At 41.1% G+C, this 16,405-nt stretch overlaps 1 protein-coding gene across 5 annotated transcripts in view; it reads right to left on the bottom strand.

Moving 5' to 3' along the window:
• Positions 1 to 16,405, bottom strand: part of ADAMTS18 (ADAM metallopeptidase with thrombospondin type 1 motif 18) — a 188,900-nt gene that overhangs the window by 76,680 nt on the left and 95,815 nt on the right. For 2 of the 5 annotated variants that reach the window (XR_005823583.1, XM_040571011.1), the window contains exons 1-3: positions 3,151 to 3,474; positions 2,912 to 2,996; positions 712 to 1,028 (exon numbers count right to left, since the gene is read on the bottom strand). Coding sequence is in view for 4 of the 5 variants with exons in the window: in XM_040571011.1 (XP_040426945.1) it covers positions 712 to 1,028; positions 2,912 to 2,996; positions 3,151 to 3,252 (504 nt within the window). In the remaining variant the exon portion in view is untranslated. Of the gene's footprint in view, positions 1 to 711; positions 1,029 to 2,911; positions 2,997 to 3,146; positions 3,500 to 4,027; positions 4,190 to 5,482; positions 5,638 to 16,405 lie in introns of those variants that run through there. The other 3 variants (XM_040571013.1, XM_040571012.1, XM_040571014.1) reach the window with 3 other exon arrangements.

Here is a 16,405-nt window from a genome sequence, read left to right as displayed (position 1 = left end):
ATCTTTTGCCTAAAAGCCATCAATAACCATTAATTCTGTAGATGACTATTCTGAGTTAAGTCAGTAAAGACTTCTCTGCAGGCAAAGAGCACTGTCAAATATATTTTGGAAAAAAAAATCATTTGTGCATAATAATTTTTCATGAACTTGGATGACAGCCATAAATATAAAATATGCAAAGATAATATTTAACGCATTCATAAGAGATCAACTCGTCAAGATTTATAAACCAAAGTAGGCTGGAATTGTCAAAGGAAGCTAAGGGAAATTGGTTCGTAACTCCTACTGAGCTAGGAAATTCACCCTTCCTTAAAGCAGTTGACAAACCTAGGTATAATATTTTTCTCTTAAATTTATGGATTGATTTTTTCTTTATCCAAAGTAGTTCACAAAAGCAACAAGAACATTTACTTAAAAGCAGGTGAAAGGAGGAGAAACTATCACAAACTATACCAAATGAAAATTGCTATGGGCTAATTACTAGGACTACTGGTCAATCTTCTGGTTTTTCTCAAAGACTATGGTAAAAAAATACAAAAGGTGTGATGCAGTTCAGTGGCTATAACTAAATCTCTTCTGTTAAATGCACTAGTGGTTTTAGGAAAGTCACCAAATGGTTTATGGTACATACATACAGATCTTTGCCAAAACTGCTACTGTTCCGTATATGAAAATACTTCAAACACTGATTTATTTTAAAGAAACACTTACCAAGCCTACACATGTAGATATTGCTACTGATGAGGTGCTATCGTTCCTTATAAATCCCTGGTAGAAACACTGCTCAATGTCATGTTCCTGAGAATTTGAGACTCCATCTTTCCCGAGTACCTGGACAATAAAACTGTTGCTTAAAATGGTTGAAGGTTTAAGTTCTAAGTGAAGTTCCTGTCCAAATGCTGAAAATTTGTAGTGCAATGAACTCTTTGAACTCTGAGTTGATCTCTTTTTCCTAGTACTGTGCAAAACATTGTGTGAAATGTACGATCCACTGGAATCCACTTTGACAGGTGTCACAAATACATAATCTGTAACGATAAAAAAGTTAGCCATCAGCTTTAGCATCCAGCAAATAAGGTAAGTGTCGTTCTTACACAGTAAGCAGCAGGCTTTCAGTATGGTATGAAGAATTCCCTCATTTAAGGAAAGGCCTGAAAGCTCTACAGGCTATGCGTATATAGCCTTGACTGCGTATACTCATCCCTGTAAGTCACACAGGCTCTCAAACTGTGTTTGTTTCCTTTCTGCCCCACTGAGAGGTACAGACTAACTAGCATAGCTGTGAACATTCCCACAATCATTCTTCTGAAGACATTTGTCATCACCAGCAGATCTGTAGATTTTCCCCTCCCCCTGTATTAATTGCTGTCAAATGTGAAGGCTGCTTTGGTTTTAGTTTTTTTTTTCCTTCCCTAAGAATGCAGTAAATATTATATCACTGTAGGGGGAATCATGACTGGGACTTTGTAGAACTGTACCACTTGTTCAAATGGATTAAAGGATTAATTTATTAATGCCTTAACTGAGTGAGACCTCATCTCTTTGTAGTGACTTGATTAGACTGGGTTTCAAATTGTAATTGACCTTCAGCAGAAAGAGATTACATCCTACCTAATAACCTTTAGTCAGCCATTGCTAATTGCATGTCAAAGAACTTTATTGTTCTGGATAAAATACGTGAAAAATTACAAAACTATTTGCAAGGAGAAGATCTACTCACACAACCTAGGAAAGGAAAAAAAAAAAAAATAGAAGCCATGATCCAGCTAGCAGGCACCTAGCTAGAAGTACATGACCACTGCTATTGAACTACCCATACAGGGATTACTTGGATGCTGGAAACTTGGTCTGAATTTTAGTCATTTGCTGAGCTAGCACCATTGGCACCAGTTCCCAGTTATATGAGTAACTATGCTGAATAAACTGCTTCCCTGCCCCATTGAACCATTGAGCTGTACTTCTCTGCAAATACTTAAAGATGTCCACAGATTTGACAGTCAGACAATCCACTTCCAACACCCTTACGAAAGAAGAAAAAACTCTTCCTTCTTATGTTGTAACAGATGTTGCAAAAACTATCACTCTCCTCGCCTAAATAGATTTTATTGGACGCACATTAAGCTGAGCACATAACCAATGATAGGTTGTTTTTTCTTAGATGGTGGAAACAATACATCAAGAGCTTTCACTTTCCTCAAGTGGTGTGAATCAACGGCAGAAGTTGAGGACTCTAAGCAGGCTAGTGGCCAAAAAATGCAAGCAGCTGCTGGAGAGAGGGAATCCCCCAGTGAGCAGATGATAGGGTGCAAGAGGGTTTTCCTTTCTGCACCCTGGTGTGGTTCTCTATTGTACTTTGTTTCCACTCTCACCCAATAAAAAGTATACACTGCACTTCAAACTTCCCAAACTCATCAGCATCTAAGTGCTAGTCTCTGCAACCTGGGAACAAACTGCTCCTCAGCTCTCATTCACACGAGTCCTTTCTCTCCAGGTTTGCTTTCCCTTAGCCTGCACTGCTCTGCTTCTTCCGCCCTCCCACCCAAATCTTTTCATTACTTTTGTCTCATTGCTTCCATAACAGATGCATGAGGTTTTGTTGTTGTGGCTACATACACATTCATCTTCCTAATTGCACATGTAAACGTGGATGTATTTACCATCTCGTTTATTCATTCACTTTGCCTTTACCTATCATTCCTTTTAGCTTTTACACGCAGGGCTGAACAAGTTAATCTCTGCCCAGGGTTAGCTATTTTATGGCAGCCAACTTGCTTTCACTTTATGTTCCCTGAACACTGTGGCTTCTTCACTTTAAATGCTGTCTCCAAAAAAAAAAAAAAAAAAAAAAAAAAGCATCCACACAAATGTTCACATACATCACATACATAGATACAGAAAGAGCTATACAAACCATGATTTAATTCACTGATGCTGATGCTGTCACTGGTTAAAGTTGCTGCATGAGACATGCAACAGAGGCAGCACAACTGAAGGGTCTGCAAGAGAAAAAAAAAAAAGAGAGAGAGAAAAGAAGCATTGGGCGAGATTTACTTGACAAGGGAAGGCAGAAAGACAAGGCACCAGAGACTGTGCAGTAACCTGGTATGCAAGTACCCTAGGCGATTGCAAAAGAAAGTGCTCTCGACCTGCCTTTACAGCGCTTCCAAGCCACGGGAGGGTCGGGAATTGCATGGAGCAGCCGCTGAGAACCGCAACAGGTACCGTCCAGCCGAGCAGCAGGAGACAGTCCATGTTCCGCCGCGCACCTGGAGCGCTGCTACCTGCTCCCCGAAGCGTGCGGCGGCCGAGCCCGGCTCCCCCGCATGGTCACCTGGGCTCTGCCCCGCAGCGGCTCCGGCGGCCGGCTCCGTGCACGGCGGCGGAGCCCATGGAGCGGCGCCCAGGTGAGCGCGCCCTCGCCGCCGGCGCGCACGCTTTAAGCCGCCGCCGCCGCCGCCGCGGGGCAGCGCTGCCTCCGGCGCCGCGTCTCGGCCCGGCCGCCGCCCGGGGGGCGCCGCGGAGCGGAGCGGAGGGGAGCGGGAGGGACCAATGGGGAGGCGGCGGGGCCGGGCCGGGCCGGGGTAGGGCTGTGCCGAGCCGTGCCGTGCCGTGCCGTGCCGTGCCGTGCCGTGCCGTGCCGAGCCGGTCAGGGGCCGCAGGGAGCCGGGGGAGGCACCTGGGCAGGGGGCGGTGGGATGCGGAGGGTTTGCGGGAGGCTGGGCTGAGCAGGGGGGAGGCGGCCGCGGCACCTGCGGGGGGCTGAGGGACGAGGGGGGGGACGGAGGGTGGTGGAGGAGACGTGGGGCTCAGCCGAAATGACTGGGGGTCTCGGTGCGGGTGCTGGGAGAGGGGAGCGGGGTCCGGTATCAGCCATCCAGCTTCGTTTGGAGAGAATGTACTGGTGTGGTCCATTGTTTCCAAAGGCAGCTTCAAGGAAAACACGCAAACAATCAAAATCAAACACAGATAAGGGTGCCTGTGAAGGAAATCCAGCTGTGATAGCCAAGACCCACTATTGAGCACTTACTGTCCAACACTGATGTCCACAAAGGAGCTGACTGCACACCACCTACGTGTATTGAGCCAAAAGGAGCACCCGGTTCTGGTCTCGACTGGTCTAGTCCATGCTGTCAGGTTCCACTTCCCCTTCTACAGAAAACGTCGGTAAAGCAGGAAAGATCTGAATAATCTGAAAGGAAACGTAAAACCGAAGTTAATGGGACAGGTCAGGAATCAATACAGAACTTGTTTCTGATGGGTTTGGCTGCACTTACAGAAGTGTCCCTCACCCTGTGATCTCCCTTTTGTGCCAGAGAGTTTTCCTGTGTATGGCTCAATGCAATCTCACTCAAAATCTCCCTTGTCCCAGTGTCACACCACAAAAGTAAGCAGTAGCGGTGCCAGTTTAAGGTGCCTGGCTGCTCCACTTGGCACACAAGCTGGAGGACAAAATGGATGCAAGGTGAGCTGGAGCTCTACCTCCTTCACTGGGGGGTTCTTGACGACTGGGCTGGGGCAGTGGATTAGGCAGAGCAGGGACGCTTTCCTTTCTAAAGCACTGTCTGCCTTGAAACATTCAATAACTTCCCAGGTGTGGAATTTCTCCTTCACCTCTCTCTGTTTCCCAATGGTTTTACATCGTCACCTTGCTGAATATGTTGTGGTAAAGTTTCAAGACCTTTTTGTAATAACACAACTGTCACCTCCCACTGAGTGCATTCAAAAGAAATAGCTGGCTACAACTTAGCGTTTGTCCCAGCAGAGCAAAACACATAAAACATGCTCTGAAGAGTAGATAATAGGAGAAAATATAAAACTATAGTGCTGTAATTTTATAATCAGCCTTCAACACCCTGAACAGACAGACTTGAGTGTTTTCAGCAGACCACCTGACTGTGAAGACTGACATTTTACTTGCTGTGAGGGGAGGGAAATAAGTATGGATTTCTGGCAATTAAAAGAATTGTTTAAAAAAGAAAACAGCAAGAACAACATCAAAACTTTCACCACAAACCAAGCACCACTGAAGGGAGTTTTGCGCTTGCTTTCTGTGGAGTTAAGACTTCACCCTGGGGATTTGTAGTTTCTGAGTGTGATCAAAGAAGAAGAAAAAAATGTGATACTGCTTTGCGTGCCTATAAATGACATGTGTCCAAATTTGATTTGGCATTAGGCAGGGGACCCTTTCTTGGCCTGTAGGCAGCAACATTGATCAGTTCACATGCTCAGACAACATCACACTTTGCTCCCCCAGTCAATCAAGACCCCAGCAGTGACGGTCATAAACATCAGAGAATCCTGCAGGCAGCTCGTTACCATGTGCAAACATAGTTACCATGCGAACCCTTAGAGAAATAAAGCACCACAGTCAGCGGGGCGGTAAACAACGTGGTGTCAGAGGGTTTTCTCTCACCCCCCACTCCCTAGCATTTCCCACCTCAGATGACCAGCCAGAATATATTGCTTCAGAGGTGATCATTACCATGCTATGGCCTGTCACTGGACTCCTGTCTTCTTCCCAGGCTGTCAGGGTGGATGCTGCTTCATGCTGATCAGTTCTGTAGTGTTTTCAGTGGGTCTTTTCCTTCCTGTTTTCTTCCCTTACTGTTTGTATCCACTTGCTGCAGTTGGTTCTATCTACAAGAGAATGAATACAAGGAAATGTGGCATTCCAGCAGAAATTTGTCACCTATAAACAGCATTGCTCTACCCATAATGGACTTGTTGTGGAAGATCTCCAGCATTATGACATTCATCTAGGCACCATGACTCAGAAAGTCAGGATTTCTGTCTTATCTACAAGCGAAGAGCAAATGTTTTGCTGTGCTATACCAGCAGCGAATTACTGCTTCACTTTCATCCCCACACTGAGTCTTGCAAGAGCACAGCCAAGTTCCACCCAGGTGTCTCATCCATCCGCTCTAGGTATATCATACTGGGGTGCAAACTCTCCACACATATCATCTTGATGTCTGGATGCACAGATATTGAGTGTTCTTGTTTCCACTTGCTAGCTTATTGCAGGAAAAGGATGATTGTTTTCTATAACTTTGTATTTCCTAATTCTGAATCCATCTTTTCTTGTGAAATTCTATAGATTTTTTTTTCCCCTAAGAACTATGATATCATGGCCATAGTGATAAAGAGTCTCTGGAAACACAGAACTCATTATTGGTAACAGAACTCAGTTATTGGTAACACATCTGATGGGCATGCAGAAGAAATATGCCCTGAATAAAAATGCCATCATGTTTGTTTTGCCTGCTTTGTTAGAGCAAATTCTGTATTATGAGAGACATTTTTGACTACTGAGATGAGTGAATCATTCATAGAAGTCTGTTGTCTGATAGCTACCACCTCTTCCTCTGTCAACCTCAGTTATTTTTCCAGACACATTTGTATTAGAAATTAATCTGAATAATTTATACGATACCTAAATAATATATGATTGGACAACTGGGAGCAGGGTACTTCCAATGAGAAAGTGGAACAGCGGGGGCTTGTTTTAATCAGGAACTTTAGTCACATGGCACTGAGTGAATAAAAATAGTAGAATCAGAACAAATAAAGTTTTTGCTAACTCTGCATTCAGTTTCTGCAACTTTGCATTGCTACTTGACCATTTCTGTGACTATTTCTTACCAGGCTACATATTTGTTGGATTATTCAGGGTACTTCCAGGTTAATATCTGTGCTCTCTGTTTCTCCTCATGGAGATGTTTCACTCTTGTGAAGCTTTGGCTTCAGTTACAGTGAGTGCTGATTAACCGCATGCTAGGTGAAACTCCTTGTGGAAAAGTCTTCGTGGAAATGTCTTTACAAATGAAAATGGCCCTCTTTAGAATTAGCTGGTAGTTTTCAAGACCCATCACGTTCATCTTTGTCACAGGTCAAGTAGGCTCCATATTTTGTTATGCTCCATACATACCACAACTTTTAAGGTTTTTCATTCTTGTACTATTCATTGAATAATCTCAAGGCAATTTGTGAATTTATATAATTTATCTACAGAGTTCGGCAACTGTTACTCAGCTGTAGCAGGAAAAAACATCCAATCCTGCAAAATATGAGCAACTTGAAAAATAACTCGTGGAAGGATTACATAGATATACATATAGATGACGTAGTGGCAGGGATGCAATCATCTGGTACAAAACTACACTTGTATGGCTGTCCATATGTTATCTAACCCACTCCGTACCATTCAGTTAAAGAAGAGGTGAGAGCTCTTCAGCTGGCACGGATGACCAAAGCTCCTCTGTCGGGCTGATTTACAGAATCTGGGCAGACCTGCTACTGCAACTCTCCTGCCAGAAAGATCCCTCCTGCAGAAAGGAGGTCGTAAACAAAAGTTCATGGCTGACCTCCCTGCCACAGGGAGCTCATCAGGTAGGGTATGGGGGCACAGCCAGAACACGACGCATCCCGGAGGACTGACTGCCGGCTTCCCCTCCAGCTAGAACAGCATTAGCAGTACTCTTACTTCCACGGAGTACATTTATAAAGCACTAGACAGTACTGTGATGTCTGCTAACAGCAGATCTACTCCTGTACCATATCCTTTCCTCTCTCCCTGAACGTTAAAGGCTACTCTCATAAAACGAAACAATGAGGCCTTCTTTGTTTACTTCCGTGAAATCTGAAGCTGGCTACAATATTCTCAGGAACGGAAAATGCTAGTCTAGCATATTCCCAAAAGCACATACAAAGCACACTTCAGCATTTCTAGCCAGTGTACAGTTTATAATATGAGCTACTGTAATAAAGTTGCTTTTGCATGATGGTTAATTGCATTCTTCAGTGACACATGGCATGGGCTATACCATGTCACTGGTTATTCTGTTTATAGGTAACTGTATTTCAGCTGACGTGGAAACTGGATAAGTAAAAACATCTACTGGTTGAGTTGGTGTGGTTCCTCCATTAATTCATGTTCCTTAAGGACCTGAAAAGTTCACAGAATAAAATTCCACTGTCTCTCCAGTTGCTGTATTAAATTCTGCTTTCTGCAGAAGCCTCAAAACGTGGTGTTAGGACTGAAGTTATTTCCTCAAATGGTCTCTAAACCCACAGTTTTCAGATTGCATCCTATAAATCCTGGCAAACTCCAAGCAATAAAGAGTAATCTCAGTGGAATAGGTTTTCACCACCATTTACAGTAATATTTTCTGTCAATAAGCCCCTAAGTTCATTTCACATAGCTTTTTAATCACAGCCACTGGAAAAGGAGCTTGATCCAGCATTCCTCCTGTACCCAAACTCCCAATGAAATCAAAGAAACAATGTTTACATTTTTTCCTCACCCAATTTGCACGTAGCGCTCGGCTGTTATAGTCCCAAATAAATGCTTTTGATTACGAATATTAAACACAATTTTCTGCTTACATGCATTTCTCTGTATTGCACAGCATGTCCATCCTAATTTGATTAGTTCTACACATTTATTTGTGCTAGCTGGACATCCTACTTTCTGGCAAGGAGCATGAAGTTCCAGCTATCCTGCTGACTTGCTACTATTGTACTTTCTCTGTCCTGCCACACAAGAGATTTGGGCTCAGGAGCGGAACTAAACCCACCTCCGTGCTGGGTGCTTACGGCTGACATACAGCAACTTCACAGAGCAATGGTCTGCATTTCCCTCGCAGGCAGTGCTTTAGGCTAATGCTTAGATTTTAGACGAGATTAACTGACTTGCATTTCCAGTGTCACCAGCAATTTTTAGAGGGGGAGGGGAGGCCAAGGAAGACAGAAAGACAGCCTAAAAACTCGGCGAGTAGCATTGCTTTGGCTTAGATCCAGATGTCACAAGTTGCTGCCACGGTGTCCCGACATACTGCGGCTGGAAAGTGAACAGGGGGAAGCTGCAGCTCAGTACATGGGGGCTCTGTCACACACCCACACCAAAATTAAATGAAAATGTCCATCACTAATAGAAGGAAAATAAAAGCTGTCATTGTGGGTGGCCCGACTATGGCTTTGCAAGCAGTACATTTTAGAAGAGTTTTCCTGGAACCTTTCCAAGTGTAATTAAAGAACAGGTACCTCCAAACTCACAGAATTCTAATAAAAACAATTATGCAGTTTATAACATTGTGCACGTGCCAAAATTTGTATTTATATAATGGATCAAAAATGGCACGGGAGAAATCGTGCAGTCCAGTAGGTTCAAAGATCCACTTTGAAAATGCTTTTCATAAAGACTGGTTTGCACTATACCCAGAGGGCTGTGTAGCCTATGGAGTCACAGAGATGTATTTAAAACTCCTGCAAATTACTTCTAAGACACTAGTATTGGTTTCAGACATACTTTGGCATAATGCGCAAGAAGGAAAGCCCAGCCTCTGTTGCAGTCAGCCAGCATCTGCACCCCAGAAAAGGATAAACCAGGCCAAGAAAGAAAATCCACATGGAAGTTTCGACCTCTCTCTTCCATGATAGGAATGTATGAGGTTACTACAGTTCCAAAACAAATGGCACTGGAATGAAATGGTACCTCATTCATTGCTTATCAGTTCTTCTTTTCAACTCTGTAAATAAAATATATTTGTTTCATCCAGTAGATGTTCTTTTCTCCCCTACTCCTACTAGCATTGCTTCTTCTCACTCAGCCTTGACATATTATCTTTATTTGTTGTGTTTCTAGACTGGAAAGGTAACTTCTGCTGATGTGACTTGTTCCCTTTTTGTAATAGCTACAAGTGTGAGCATCAGTTTGGGTTGCTTTATAAGACAAGACCTACAATGAAGATTTTCCTGCTTGTGTCCAGTTAGTTTTAGGGTGGGATTCTGAGTGCAGTGATGAAAATTTCAAGTGCACTTCAGGGACTTAATTTTCCAAAGTACCAAGAATTCACAGCCCCATTTGAGATCAATAGGAGCTGAACCTGCTCAGCATTTCTGAACATGACTCCCTGTACTCTTTTGAATAACATACCCTGAGAAGAATATTGCTGAGATTTAGTCTCCAGTCCTTTCTACATGTGTTTCTTCTTTTATTTGGTACTAATTTCATGGGCCAAGCAAAGAAGAAAATTGGCTTCTCTCTCCTCTGAATTTCATTATTTGCAGATTTTTTTAATACAAGATAATGCTTCTTTGGCTGGCTCCTGGGATTCCTCTATTAAAAACTTCCCCCCCCTTTTCACATCAATAAGCCTTTGTTACTTCAGCCTTCTTGTCTGGGAACATAGACTGCAAAGAAGTTCACAGGGCTTTTCAGTCTCTTCTGCATAATGGTTGCAGCGTACCCACAAATACTTCGTTATACCATTTTCAATTGAGTATCAGCCCATTTCCTATGAAAATTGTGTAGTTTCACTTCTGATGCCATGTATGTTCATCTTCCCTTTGTCATTGTCTGCCGAAGCCCACCACCTTCATCTCCTTCTTACCCAAAATGGACCTCTCCATGGGAATTTTAACTGCAGCTTGGGTATCAAATAGGAAAATGTCTCCCACAGAATTATGGAGCAGTTCCATATCTGCTTCTGTAAGAAAGGGTTTACAGCACCATGCAATACTGTACAAAGAAGGCGTTGTCTAATAAATCTGCATAGATACTCTATTTGCTCTGTACTGAAAGCTGTGTATTTAAATACTTCAAACTCTTTTACCATAACAAGAGTGGGATTTGTGTTAGGCATTGGAAAACTGTATTTTTCTTTTTGAGGACTAAATTCTTATGTCTTGTAGGCTATTTTGCATGACAATGGCAGTGAACAATCACTTCACAGCTCTGTATAGAAGTATGAACTCTAACCATTTAAGTCTCTTTATTCTCTTTGACTGGTAAAACAAGGTATTTATTACTCAACTTTTATTTTCTGCAAAGAAGGATATTTACCACCACTATGTTTCTTGCCAAAAGATGACGATAACAGATGAAGAATATGGTAGCAGTAGTTGTACAGAACCTCATCAGCTAGGTGCTGAACACACGCAGCACAGAAAATTGGTCCCTATCCCAAGAGCTCAACTTACAGTTTTTAATTTACCACAGCTTTCTTTGCATTCCTAATTTGCAAACAAAACTATTCCCTGACTGGAGTTGATTTCCAAAGGTATTTCAGCATGTTTAGGAGTCAAACAGTTGTTTTACGAACTCAGTGTTGTACTGGTTGCCATGACAACATTTAATAATATCTTACTGTGTGTGTGTACTGAGTGGAAAGTGCTTGATTTTTGTCTATTTTTGATAGGGCTGATGTTAGGAAGAAAAAGGAGTGAAATCATTTTAGGCTGTATGCCTTTAACATTGAAATTAACAGCCCCTTTTAGCTGAAGTCAATAAGGGTAGAATTGGACCTCCTGATGGTAATTCTGAACTTGCATATTGGGACAAGCACTCTAGTGGGGCAGAAATGTAAAGGTAGCTATAATTAAAGAAGTGATTTTTAGCCATATTACAATAAGAGAAACGTAGAATATATTCATGAAAATCCTAATCACACAGGATGAAACCCTACTCAGAAAACCCTTACATACCATTCTAATGTTGTGTATGTCCATGTTTGCCAAGAGGCACCTTATAACCAAAACCCTTCCCTTCTTCTCCTTCATGAAATACCAAATACTGTGAAAGTGCTGCTGCTTTGTTCCATAGATGAACTTTTAAAGAGTTTAACATTAATAAAACTGGTTTAATTGCCTTTTCAATCATTTTACTTTTGATGAGAGTAGGGTTGCGGTGTTGTTTTTTGTTTTGTTTTGTTTTGTTTTTCTTGAATTGAAATGAGATTTAAAACCTTCTTCTTGGCAATGCTGACAACTGCAACATTGTGCTAGAGCTTCATAACCAGAAACTGAAACCGATTAGTCTGTTTGAGGGTAACCCGATTATTTCCTACCCATGCTCACAGGATAATTTTACTGAGTTGCATCTAGCAAGAAGTAAAGTGCTGATTCCAGCTCTGCCAGGCCAGCACGTGTTGCCTACTGTCCTGATAGTATGAAACTGCAGTCACACACTGCATGATTACAGGATCTTTCAGAGGGCTATGGAGTGCCTCACGTGTTTAGGACTTAGAGACCAAAAAAAATTATTTGCAGTCAGGAGTTTACACACTGAAGTCTACAACTAGAGTAGTTATCCTGGCCTGTTTTCTTGATTCAGAGCAAAGTGGACTGTAAAGCAAAGAAAAATATGACAGGTAAAATCTGAATTATATTGACAAAGTACTTTTGCTTTTTATGACCTATAATAAGCCAAGCCACAAGATTTTTTTTTCATGGACACCTTTTGTGTCCCTTTGATTACATATGCAGTCTGTCTTGCTCGTTTGCAATCACATGCTAAGGGTGTCAGGAGCAGCAAGACATAAGTGCTGTTCTCGTGAGTAAACACTATTTGCAGCAACACTGCAAACTGAGGAAAACAGGCAGTTTATTAGATATCTCTTTTCCAGATAATTTTTTTTTCTAAAATCCTGCTTGCTCACAGCATACAGACAATGTGATCTGAAAGCATATTGTTTTGGATGAGGGCCAGCCAGCTGGGATTCCTTTACAAGTACCTGAAATAGAACCAAGGTAGGGCATACCGAGGTGAGCAGCTTCCAGATTTTACCTGAAAGCTCTGTAGGTGGCCTAAGGCCACTTGAATCTAATCCAAAACAGGCACCTGGCTCTGGCCTGGATGCCTGCCAGTTTCATAGCATATTTTATCCCTGAATTATGGTGTCTGGACTTATTTCATGGCTTATTGTTGTATGTCTTTTTAAACTAATTCCTCACTGAAAGATGTTTGAAATTCAAAGCTTTCTTCAGTTTCCCACTTTATTCTGGAGCTGCAGACACTTGCCTTACTAGGTCCGGGGAAAACCTGCTCTAACAACTCACTAAATAGAGCTTAACACTTTCGTAGTGTGCAGGTTGTTGTTCTTGGGAGGAGGAAGAAAGGGGATAATAGGGGATTGTGTGATGGCTTTACTTGGTTGATAAACATATGATGAGGTATATCTTTTGTAAGTAAGTTTTCACCACAAAGTTTTCACTAAGCGCCTGTGCTGCTTAATTTTCAAAGCACTTTTTTTATAGGTGCAAAGGCAGCAATCTTCTTACAGTGATTAAAGCTTGGTTGTTTATTAACCAAAAATGTGGCTTGTATATGCTAGCCCTCGATTATCATAGGGCTTTTATTATGGCTCAGTCTTTCTTATTTTAGAGAGATTTTTCTAACTTCTTCTTTATGGGTTTCCTAGAAGCAAATCTAGTATGGAGCTTCAAGGCTATTGGACTCTTTCAGAATACCATGTCAGACTCGCTCATATTCCAAAACTCCTAATGGAGAAAAGAAATCCCCCAAAATCCAAATGTGAGCAGTATAGTCAATGTTTCCTCCACAAAGGAATAAAATACTTAAAATACTTAAGGGAGAATTCAGCAGTGGATGATACATGTAAATATGAGAACTTTTCCCTTAGAGCCAAATGTTTTGCTTTTGATGTTGAAATATTTTAAGTGAAAAACACTACAGTATTTCTCAGTGCTACAAGGGCAGCTTAAATGGTAATGTATTCATCTTTCTTCTCCCTATCAGATCTGTCAAAATGGTTTGTATCTTCATGATTTTGTATAACCAGCAAATCTAATCCTTACCAGATGCCTGGACTTTTTACTGCAGTGTTGCATATTCCTAATTATGCTGCTATCTGACCATCTTAATACTTGATTATCATCATTACACTCAGCAGTCTTCTTAGCTGAACTTTTAAAGAAACAGAAAGGTGATCAGAAAATTAAGCATTGTTCTGCAAACTTCTTTCCTGAGTTTGGTAGCCTCACTCTTACAAGAAAACATGTTGCTGGTTAAACAGCCCAGAAAAGAATTACCTGACCAGAATAACTAACTACTGCCTTAGGGCATGTTCCTTCTCAAATGTTGATTTGAAATTGCTGATCAAGTGTTAGATTAACTAAATTATTTACAACTCTCAATTAATAAATACCAAAGCAACTTTGCTAAGAAAACAACACAGAACATTAAACAAAGAGAATAATGTCCATGTCTTCAAAAATCACCTGGAATGGTTTGTCAGATACCAGGACATTACATAGAGTAGAAGAGATTTGCACTGAATCATCTTCAAGGCTAAATCAAGTGGAGTCTGTTATTTCTCACCTTAAAGTCTACTAAGTGACTCAGAAGTATTTAAAGACCATTGGGCCTATAGGAAAATCACAAATAACTCGAAAGTCAGAACACTTTGCCTGAGATTTATGCATTGTACCAATAATAATAGTAAGCCCAAGAGAGACTAAGGATTCAGGATACGAACCTATTACATGTGTGTGTAGAGTGTGGAATGTGGGAAGCTTTGGGCTACCATATTTCTGTCCAGGTTTTCCCAGACAAAGTGAAATGCAGTGAGAATAACGTGTCTGGGATGCGTCCTTGATTTATACACATGCACTAAATCCAGATTGAATTAGATTTACTGTGCTCATACAGATCACCCATTCAGTGCACAAACATTAGATCCCATGCATCCCAAATACATGGGATCCATTGTTCATATACTCCAGAGCAGATCTGACCATATGCATTAGATATGCCTGTGAATGACCTTGATCAGCTCATCAGAGTCCTAAACAGCCATCACAATACCTCAAAAAGTATCTAAGTAGAAAAAGACCACATGCTTGGAAAAAATCAGATGCAGTCCTAGGTAAATTGTGTAAGTACAAATTTCACTTGCTATGCTTACTGTTACCATTATAAAAATATCTGAAGATATCGCTCAGATTGGGTCAGAAAAAGGACCTGAATCCATAGGTATTTGAAATGGAGAGTTTCATTTTATTGCCGAGTGCTCTTTGCAGAGAGATTAGAAAAATACATCACTGTTCAATCTTCTCTAAAGAGGGACAGAAGCAAATGCTAGTGTTCAAGAGGGATTGATGCATCTTGCATCATTAAACATTCAATAAGCCTTCAATATTTCAATAAGCAATTCATTTTTTTCCAGCCTAGTTGATGTGTTTGATTCATATGCACTAAAAATCTTGACCTTAAATGCAGATTTGAAGGATTTTAAGCACTTTTGGAAACACACAGCAATGTATTTGTAGCTTGAATAGGCTCTGAAGCCCCTAGATGGAGAAAGACAGTCTTTCATATTCAGTGTGACTGAAACATTTGGAACTCCAAAACATACATTTACTGTACAACCATGCATGCCCTGCCTTGGAAACTATAAACTGGAAAGTCAAACGATGAAGTAATTCTACTCTCCACAATGTGCCACCATTATTTTTGTATAGTGGAGTATAACTAGATTTGGAACAGTAAGTGCAACGTGCTACTCTAGTGTGGCTGAACGACACCTCAAAAAGCTACGTTGTCTGTACACCTATTTCTTTGAACAATGACTAATGTCATTGTACCATGACCCAAGTTCTGCAGTGATTGGCAGTTACAGAAACACTTTAAGACAAAAATCCAATTTTATTTGGCAATGTGCTCCATTGGTTATCAAGCCATGATATCTCATCTGACTTCAGTTTCTTTGGACTAAAAAAATAGGACTACTTTTTCCTAAAATCTGTCTCATTACAGCACACAATGGCAGAGAGACACTCTGTGTTCAACTCTAAGCTCTTTTGTCTAAGTAACCTAACTCATAGCATGCCCACAAATATTTTCTAAAACAGTATGAAAATAATGTTCAGCAAGATTTCTAGACTCCAAGGACAGGATTCAGGAAATCTCTAACTCAGAAGTACTTATCTTATGACTTTTGTGCCCAGTCCTCTGCATACTCTAGCATGAAAAGCAGACAGTGTGGAAATAGCAGGACTTACTACACACCTCTGAAGGACACGCTAGACCTAGTAAGTGCATTAAGGAATTCTGTCCTACACCTCCATAACGTTTTATACCCTGACTGCTGCAGTCAAGAGACAGGTTAAGACAACTTCCCTCTGCCAATTAACCTGAAATTCCATCCAGCAGATGTCAGAATTGAGCCTTGGACTCTCATCTTCATGTCACACTGTTCTGTAGCTCCTAGGGCATTAAATGAACTTAATTTATATAAAAAGCAGAGGATATAAAGTAATTGTCAGAAGTCAAGAAGGAAACAGTAGTATTAATAATAATAATAATAATAATAATAATAATATTTCCATAGAAAATGTGATTATATGGGAGGCCTTTTGCCTTGTAAGAATTTCTGGCTTCTGCGTTTTGACTCTCAAACTGAAAGATGATATTTAAAGCTACCGTTTCAGTGTATAACTTCTATTTTTTTATTTCTTGTTTTCTTAGATCTGCTGCTATCTTTGATATCTGAGCCTTGTACATTTTTCATGTTGCTATGTAACTGAAACATTGAAATTCTGTAATACTGTGTTATGTCACTGAATTGAAGTGTGGCATTACGGTCTCATCATCACCAAATCATAA

This window comes from Cygnus olor, chromosome 12 (assembly GCF_009769625.2).
Source record: "Cygnus olor isolate bCygOlo1 chromosome 12, bCygOlo1.pri.v2, whole genome shotgun sequence".
Taxonomy (NCBI): Eukaryota; Metazoa; Chordata; class Aves; order Anseriformes; family Anatidae; genus Cygnus; species Cygnus olor.
The sequence above is the reverse complement of the archived record's forward strand: the minus strand, read 5'-3'. Positions and strand labels throughout refer to the sequence as shown.